Source organism: Phalaenopsis equestris, unplaced genomic scaffold (genome assembly GCF_001263595.1).
Source record: "Phalaenopsis equestris unplaced genomic scaffold, ASM126359v1 Scaffold000277, whole genome shotgun sequence".
NCBI lineage: Eukaryota > Viridiplantae > Streptophyta > Magnoliopsida > Asparagales > Orchidaceae > Phalaenopsis > Phalaenopsis equestris.
Window position 1 is genome coordinate 344,608 of NW_018164719.1, and position 9,859 is coordinate 354,466.

Consider the following 9,859-nt stretch of genomic DNA (forward strand, 5'->3'; position numbering starts at 1 on the left):
GTAAATTCCCTACTATATAATACATCATTATTATGAGAATATTTTTCTTCAATATAAATGATGTGTGCTGGAAGATTCGTGTCGGTAGAGTTGTAGATTATTGTCTTAGTGTAGCACCAAAATTCAGCACACATTCAGTTGAAAGAAAAACAATCAGGGGAGACGCCAGGAGTTTTTACATGAAAAACTCGTGAAGTGAAAAACTGAGGGGATTGGCCAGCAAAAGAGTTTCACTATAAAATGATGATTATATTTGTTACCACTTGTCCCACAGGCAGAAAAGAGTTACTAGGTTTCCTAAGTTGCAACTCTAACGTGCGTATGAATTTGTTGCAAGGAACGAGCGGTGACCGATAGCAATCGACGGTTGGTGGTAGGTGGTAGTCGATGGTGGTCGGTTGTAGTCGACGGTGGTCCACGACAGCAAGAATGATGTTGGAGTTGAGAGCAAGAATGATGCTGGACTTCAGCTCCTTCTCAAAGATTCAAACTCTTTCTAAAGCCACAAACTCTCTTCTCCTGAGAGAGCTGGGGCTCTATTTATAGAGCTCTAGGTGCAATTGATGAAGAAATATGAATCACTCTAATCGGATGACCCAAAAAGTTTCTCTTGATGAAGAAGGTGTTTATTGGATATTTGAGTGCCTTAACGATATCAAAATTGAGCGGTCTTGGGTGAGTATTGTAGAAGGTAGTTGTAGCACCAGCTTGTCAGAGAATTCGTATCATGATATTATTTGGTTGGGTGGGTTGTAAATGGTTGCTCCAAGATCTTTGATAGTCCAAAGAAGTCATAGTATGCAGTTACAAGAGTTATGGACCACGCAGGTTGCAGTTGATCACGTAGGTCATAGTGATAAGTAGTAGTGACGTCTGTGGACCAAGGGGGACGGAGTTGGGAGCTACATGAGTTGTGGATCACATAGGTTTTAGTTGGTCAAGTAGGTCATAGTAGTGGGTAGTAATGATGTGTGTAGGCCGCGGAGGTCGGATTCGGGAGCTACACGAGTTGGGGACTACACAAGTCTTAGTTGGTCACGTAGATTGTAGTGACAAGTAATGATTTCGTCCATAGGCCACAGAGGTCAGAGTCGGGAGTTGTAGAAGTTAGGGACCATGTAGGTCTTAGTTGGTCACGTAGGTTGTAGTAGCGAGTAGTAATGATGTCGGTAGGCCTTAGGAGTAGGAGTCGATTGCTGCACAAGCTATGGACCCGTAGAATTTAGTTAGTCATATAGACCGAGTGGCGAGTTATAGTGATGTATGTAGACTGCAGGGGTCAGAGCTGGGGACCATGTAGGCCATTGCTGATCACATATGACGTAGTGGTGAGTTAAGATGATGATCGTAGGCCTCGGAGTTCAAAGTCGAGAGCTGCATGAGCGTATGTGGGGTGCCTCATTACACCATCTTCGAGATGCAATTTACACAGTTTTTGGGGTGACATCTCAGTTTTCAGGATGATTCACTGTTTTGCATGTTGTTTCTTGATTCCACGTTGTTGTCGCTTTGCACGGTGCTTTGTCATAAAAAGTAGACAACAATCGATGGTGATCGACGGCGGTCAGTGAGAGGTCGTCAACGATTGGCGGCGACTGGTGGTCAACATCAAACGATGAATTGTGATCGAAGTGACATTAGACTTTAGCTCCTTCTTTGATCTTCAAGCTCTTCCCCAAGCTTCAAGCTCCCTCCTCCCCATGAGAAGGGTGTGACTCTATTTATAGTGCTATGGGTGCAATTAATGCAGGATATAAACCACTTTGATCGGATGCCCCGGAGAGATCCCCTTGATGAAACGGTGTTTATTCAATATTTGAGTGACTTACCGACGTCGAAATTGAGCACTTTTGGGCTCGTTGGATTTGTCTTGTCGAAACACTTGATTCCACTAAACGCTCACCAAATTTGACATTTGTTTGACCTTTCAAATATACCTAAAAAGGTTGTAAAAGTGGTTTAATGACTTGATCTGAGTTTGATTTGTCTCAAATTACATCAATTTTGGTAGTGTTGGGTTAAGTTTGACTGTAAGTTTGTTGAAATCAGAGCTCTGTATAACTCTTAATCAATTTTTGAAAATTTATTGCTCGAAATATTGCGTTGAAATTCTGCGTGATGCCTCATAATTTGTGTCTAATGATGGAAATTTGTTGAAGACATATCAATAAATTTTCTTAGTTTGTGTGTGCACGTGGGTGCATGCATATCAACATGTACACACAGGCGCTATATTAGACAAAAAAAAAACATTTTCTTTCCTTCCATCTATTACTCATAAAAAAATGAAGTTCACCATTGCATTGATCCTAAGCAGAGGGTGGCTATCTTTTGGAGAAGTGGCGTTCAAATTTGTGAAGTGGACACACATCTTCCACTTGTAGTTCACCTTTTGCATTATTGTCTATGACTAGGCAAACTTTTGGTTTGGTCGGCTGAGTTTGGTAGGCTTCAGTTAGGTACGGCTTACTCGGCTGGTTATGCTGAGTTGGTGTAGTCGGTAGGTTGATCTTTTCTGGCTTTAGGTCGACATGACTACTTTGGTCAGCCAGATGTTACTAATCGGCTGAGATAGCCTGACTATCGACCTTTGATCCCTAGATCAAGAGTTCATGTCAACAAAACATGACAAGGCAATCGAGCAAAAGGTGAATCACCGAACCCAATAGATAACTCATTTCTTGACAGGACAGTCCTTTAGGATGTTGAAAGGCTATGTTATTGTCAATTCCTAGCCCCGATGAGAAACCTCATGGGCGTCCATCAGAATGCTAGTGATACTGAACTCTTTTCCTGAGTTGGTTTGCGACGATAGGTAGGTCAATGTTTTTGCTTGGCTCGATCAGCATTAGTTCTAGGTTCGGGTGATCTACACCTAGTCTGTCGACAGCCTCAGTTCAAGGGATTGCATCAGATCTTTCATCAATATGCCCTATGTTCTAATTCCTTTCTTTTAAGCCACTGGGTTCTCTTGGGATTTGTGCTGACGCATTTCTGATGTACAGTGTGTTATTCTATTTTAGTTCATGATGGGTAGTTGGCTATAACTTTTTTTTTGGGAAGATTCACATGCATACGACTTAATTGTTGTGCATTTACATATTTATCACGGTACCTAAACCTCAAATTTTATATGCATACTAACTTATCTTTGCATGAAAAGATGTACTTCGGTTTTCAACATTTAGGGGATGTTCGGTTGCAAGTAGGATTTAGTTTAAATAGGTTTTAGTAAATCTTATAAATCCAGATATATGAAATCTTGAAGGTCTCAAATCCATAAAATTGTCTGGCATGTTAATAAGTAAATCCTAATAAATCTAGGGAAATTGTTTGACAAATTTAATAGGATTTATTAAATCTCTCTCTTCCCCGATGTTTTAGCTTTTCTAAATCCTGTCCAACGGGATTTACTAAATCCCGAATTTAAGGCAAAATGGAGAAAAAGATAGATTTAAGAAGATATAGGATGTATAAATGCCTTGTTTGCCATTTGACAGGATTTAGCATAAATCTTGTATAAAGCCAGCTTAGTGTCGGCTAACAAACAGCTCTTTAAAGTAGTGGTCTTTTTTATGTTATATGAAAGATTTGGTCAGTATAAATGTAAAAGGTAAAGTTTAGTGTCAAAAATTGAATCAACATGCCAACTCGACTTGAACCTGACTTGAAAAATTTGAGTTCCCTTTGACCCAAAATTTTCAGATTGGATTTGGGTTAAAGACACTAACCCATTTAGTTTTTCATGCCGGGTTCAAGTTGATCTGCTAACCAGAAATGACCTGTCAATCCTAAATTGACTTTAGATCAACCCGCTAACCTGTAATCGACCCAAAATTGACCCTGAAATTTGCGGTGAAATTGATCCAATTTTAACCCAAATTATTGCTATTCCTTTTAGGTTATATCTGTTGAGTTCGGTTTAGCGGTTTGAAGGTGGGTTGGGTTGGAACATTCGACCTGTACAATATTTGGGTCCGGTTCAGGTCAGGCCTATTCAGTTGGGTCAGTTTCGGGTCAGACTCGGACCCGACCCACTGACCCGAATTTACCAATGCAAAAACCGCAAATTTGCCATAAATAACTAAAACAAACCATTGTGCATCCTCATCCAATTTCTCAAGGGACAAGTTCTAGTCGTAATGCAATTTTAATACTGAAACCAGCTGCTTACTTTCTTTGCTGAATTTGACAATCAAAGAAGATATTCAATATATAAAAACACCAGACTTTCATTAACATTTCAGCTTAAAGATACATTGTAAGAAATAAAAACAGAAAAAAAAAAAAAAAGAGTAAAGCTGCTATATATTCAAGTTCCCAAAAGCTAGAACTTGTTCCCACATGAAACTGGCAAAGCAAACACAGTAGCCAACATTAAGAACTTTTAGATCACTTCAGTAAAATGGAGGAAGCAGCACCCATCGTCTTGTAAACTTTGGCCTTCCATCTTTTCCATCAAACAACTGCAGCATAATTTCACAAGTCAGAATCAGTAACATATTAATTTTTGCTAAAAAAATAAAAAATTAAACTGACCTTAACCAATCTCTGGTGCTTTCCGACAGCCCAGTGATACATGAAATAAGTACCAACTGCAACAAACAGATAACCAGCGAAAGTTTGCGTTGCAATATTGAAACCAAGCCACTGATAGATCTCAGTTGCGTAGTTCGCGCAAGTCACAAAGTTGAACAAGAATCCCTTGGGCATTTGATAGCCTCCGGCGCCATCAGGACTTCTCAGAGTTTTCAGAATAAGGTGGCAGTATAAGTTTGCGAATTGGCAAATTAAGCCAAAAGTAAAGCCAATCTTCCATTGCATCTCGCTGACAGATGAGTAAAGTGGGTGGTTCACATTATAAGCAATGCAAGCAGCAAAAGTCCAGTAGTAAGTACAGTTTCTGTAGACATTATAGATTGGTGAAGTGGCATGGCTGAATCTATGAACAAGGAAAGTCTCCAGGATGCGTTTCAAGTAGTGGAAGACCCAGTAATACAGGGCGTAGGTCTGAACAGGAAGCTTTTCTTTGGTTTCCTGAAAACCAAGGACCTTGTAGACTGGAAGGAAATAGAAGATTGGATATATGAGTAAAGGGCCCAAGTACTCCAAGAAGAAGAGTGTCCTGTATGAGACCTGAGGTCCCAAATCCTTGAACACTACAGTTATAAGTTTTTCATTTCCATCCGCATAATCTACCAGTTTCTTTCTTGGGTTGAGGACAACTGGTTTTCCATCTACTCCCGATTTAAATGGGAGGGTGAGGCGCTGCCGAGCAGGATAGAGCTTCTTGTCTGCATCATGTGAAATGTGAAAGAATTAGCATTGATGTGGCAGAGTGAACTTTGGCTTCTTATTGATTCACATTGAGTATATTTTTTGACTATTTACATGGGTTTGTTTTAGTGAGAGAGTCCGCAAAAATGTTAGCGAAGTCGTAGATTCTTTAAATTGAGGCCGCAGTAGCTTTCACATGGGACTATTTCAGACATAGTGACAGAGTTTGAGACTAAATTGTCACTTTAACAAAATCTCAAACTAAAATGACATTTTCCAAAAGTCGGTGACTATTTTGACTATTTTGATTTACATTCTGACAAATGAAAAATTTACATGCATACCGCACAATTCTTATATATTTACATACTAGCACCTAAAGTTTGATATTTAGATTTGTGGTGGTTAGGTGTCATTAGCCTATGAATAAAAAGGTGTAGTTGTCACTTTTAAAGAGTTAAGCAATAGATGTATTTTTAATTTAATATTAAATATTTGAGTTTTAAGCATGTAAATATGAAAGTTTGGGTATTAGATATGTAAATAGACAAAATGTGTGGGCATGTATGATTTTACATGATTATGGAAAACATGCTTAGTGAACGAGATAATTAATAAGGTGCCAAATCATACTCATTTAATCTTAAATTAATCAAAGGATGACTTTTTGTCGGATGGGAATGTTATTTATGCACATTTAGTCAACACAATTTTAACTCATTCATTTCTTTTCTTCTGATTCAGACTCCCTGACACTACTAATGAATAAAAATATCACATATGAGTTGACTTTATCAGTATATAGAACTACAAAACACTGTTCATTGCTTAATTGAATAGCCAAAATACAATTTTTATCACTTACTCCGTGAGTATATCGCCTGTTGCAGATCGCTCACCATTGCCTGCAACCAAAGATACCAATTTTAGCTTCAGATACTCTTAAAAGATCTCCAAATAAAACTAAAATTTGAAAAAGAAACTCTGCAATAGAAGTTTTACAGACTCATAACATACGCGCTGAGAACATGTTCTATAAAATATGATTGAGATCTCTTATTAATAATAAATATTCGATAGAGGCTTTAAAGATTTAAATATCCTGTTTTTTTTTTTTTTTTTTTTGCAAAGAACATGTTTTATCAACTTTAAGGCCCTGTTTGGCTGCATCACTGATTCACCTTAAATAGAATTTAGTAAATATGGATTTATCAAACTCATTTTGAGGGAGAAAAAGCTTGCAGGGGAAGAATAAATCTAGTAAATCCGCACAAACTCGTTGGATCTAAAATTCAGTTTTTTATGTTTGGCTGGATTTAAGCTCTACAAAACACTGCCTAGATCTTCTAGAATTTTATAATTCGTACTATGTCTTCAAATCAACCGCCATAGATAGTCTTACAACATTGACTTTCCACAGAAGGAAACAAACAACCGCAAAGAAAGGAAGAAAAAGTTTCCCAGTGCTGGTGGGTGAAGGTTTGACTTCTTCAAACAGTTAATATTTGTTTTATTTCAGGTACAGCAAATTAAAAGAGCTTTCCGCCATAATATTAGTAGAAAAATCTCCCTTTTGGAAGGTAGCAACTGCAACAAAAGCTTAATCTCATTACTAAGCCTTTGCCTTTCAAACCTTCCTAACAAAACTATAATCATTCCCTAATTCTGTATCAAAACATGATTAATCTTTTCATACATAAACATTAAAATCTAATAAATTATACATTTTTATTGAATTTATTAGAGCTCAATTAGAGGAAAATAAAACAAACAGCAGCAGCACCAGCAACAGCATTCTTACCGAAGAATCGAGCTCCAACCCCTTCATAATCTCCTCGCCATTACGTGAAACAACATTGACCTTCATTTCTGCTTTCGAGATACGAAGCAGAACAAAATTCTTTGGAGCAAAAGGTCGAACACCTTCCTCGCACAACACTCTTTTCCCTTGAAGTCGGAATCAGAGAGGAGGTTCTCAGTAGAAGGTGAGGACTCCTCTTCGTAATCCATCTCCTATTTATAGGGGTTTTGTTAGGCCAAAATGTAAATCTCCAAAAGCGGAAATTGAGATTCCTTTTTTATTTCTTTTCGCTGACTTTAGAGCTACAAATGGACCATGTACTGACCATCTAAATTTTTATATTTATATTTATAATATAAATTTTAAATATTACGTCAAAAATATCATTATTATTTATTTATTTTAAATAAAAATATATATATTTATGACATTAAAATATTACAAATATAAACATGTAAAGCTTATGTGTTAAATATGTAAACACGTATAGATTTTAAGTAGTATTATTCAAAAACATATGTTAATGAAACACCAAGAAATTCAAATATATTCACTTATAAAATAATTATTCAAATTAATATTCAATTGTGCTCTTTTTAAAATAAAATATATTTATTATATTTTAAATTTTTTTTATTTTTTGGCTTTAAATTTAAGAAATTATTTGTTTTAATATATTTATGTGCATGTTCTATTTTTTTAAAAATAAAATAACTTAATTTTTAAGAACAGTAAAAATAATTTTTAAACTATCGCCCGCCACAATTTGCCTACCAACTGCTGCTTGCCAACTTGTTGACGGACAAGCAACAGGCGGCCAACCTCCTACGTTGCTTGGTCCAGCGTATTTTAATATTTACTTTTAATAAATATGGACTAAAAATAAATATTTTAAATCTAAAAAATAAAATAAAATAAAATTCAGAAGAGCGAAAGGATCTTCATGGAAAAGTGAGATATAGCACTCTTTACAATTGAAGACTCAGGTGTCCGAACAACGGCCTGGATGAAGTAAAGGAGGGGATGAATCGAACCTCTGCTCTTCTAGTTGCATCCAAGCCGTTGCCCGAACATCCAGAGTCATGATGTAAAATTTTCTCGTTGCAATTAGGGGTATAAACGAGTTGAGTTGAACTCGAGCGATCTTTGACTTTGAATTTAAGCTTGATTAATTTTGTTGAGTTTTGAGCTGAACTTGAACTTGGGTCTGCGAGTTCGAACCGGCTCACGCTTGGTTGATATGACAGAAAAAAATAATATTATTTTAAGATAATATTATAATAAAATGATAAATACATTGAACAATTATAAGAGAAATAATAAGAAACCATTTAATATAAATATAAAATATTATTTTACAAACTTTTTTAATGATAAAAACCTCAAATATAATATATTTTGAATACACTTTATATATATATATTCGAATGGGTTGGCTTATGAGCTAACTAGTGGAGTAGGTGTAAACTTGAGCTTAACTTGTTAGCTCATCGAGCTCAGCATTGTATTTATGGCTTTTATATAATGAGTATATTATGATGATTTGTTTCTTTTTTGGGGTTTTCCTTGTATGACCTAATCCTCTTCTATATAAATGATATAAGGGTCATATGGGAGAGGTATGATGAGAAGTGTTTTGTTGTAACCCCCAAACCTTTTTTTATTTCTGCTCATCCGGTACTAATAGAACCTCCGTCCTCATAAACGTAGGCGAATCTATTTAACACCGAACCACTCAAGTCTTTGTGCTTCAATTTTATTGTGTGAATTTCTACGCATCTGTATTATTTTCTCATAACACTCAGTTCATGAGTCGAGCTCGAGTCAGCTCAGCAATCTGCTTGTTACCAACACCCCTAATTGCAACCCTTTTTTCATAATAGAGTTTTTATTTTGCACTACTTTCTTTGAACAAGTTCCCCACTTGAGTATACAAGTGGGAATATGCCAATGAGCAGCTAAAATTTTCTTTATGGGCCATATAAGGAGGACCGGTTTACCGAAAAGCAAAGCCGCACGAGAATTGTTAATGTTTCACGCGCAAGCGTCTGATTCACTAGCATGATCTTATTTCGAAAGCCTATGAGAAAATGCAGATGTGCCGAAAAGCAAATGGTGGGCATACCACAGCTCAATTTATATTGAAAAATAATGATGCGTAAATTTCATATGGCAGAGTACACACCTCCATTGTCAAAGCTGTAAGAGATTCACATTTGTTTATTAAATGTAGGAAAATAATATTCATTTAATTACTAGAATGCAAAAGCATATTTTCATTCCGCATCTGATAATTAATGTCTGCAATGCGGGCTTCGTTTTCTTCGGGGAATGAGGAAATTTTTGGTACAGTAGACTCCTCTCCTCTGTGGAAATAATGCTACGCGATGATGTCGACGTTTACCTACAACTAGTCCCGACGTGTCCTCATATATAGATATATATATAATTCATATTAAATTTTGACACGTTTTAATGAGTAATTGGAACACGGGAAAAATATTACATCAGGACTCCTAATGTCGAGTTACATTCGGAGTTTACTGATATGCTGACAAGTGGCTTCAAGGAAACGCGCGTGCTTTCTTGTGATTCAGCCCGATAACACAGGAGAATATTACTCCTGTGTTATTCCGCATTATTCAAGTGTTATTGTAGTGGTATTAACGTGTTATTGTGTTATTATAACACTGGAATATTTGCAGAACACAATAACACATCAATATCATCACAATAACACCTGAATAACATAGAATAACACATGAGGAATATTCTCTTGTG

The 9,859-nt window shown here is 36.4% G+C and overlaps 1 protein-coding gene across 1 annotated transcript; it reads right to left on the reverse strand.

Annotated features, from left to right (window-relative positions):
- Positions 1 to 4,214: 4,214 nt before the first annotated feature.
- LOC110024888 (very-long-chain enoyl-CoA reductase-like) lies at positions 4,215 to 7,250 on the reverse strand. Its single transcript, XM_020725078.1, has 4 exons — positions 7,079 to 7,250; positions 6,143 to 6,182; positions 4,540 to 5,294; positions 4,215 to 4,466 (listed from the first exon to the last, which is right to left on the reverse strand). The coding sequence occupies exons 1-4, from the start codon at positions 7,142 to 7,144 to the stop codon at positions 4,398 to 4,400; spliced, it is 930 nt and encodes a 309-aa protein (XP_020580737.1). The 5' UTR covers positions 7,145 to 7,250; the 3' UTR covers positions 4,215 to 4,397.
- Positions 7,251 to 9,859: the final 2,609 nt, after the last annotated feature.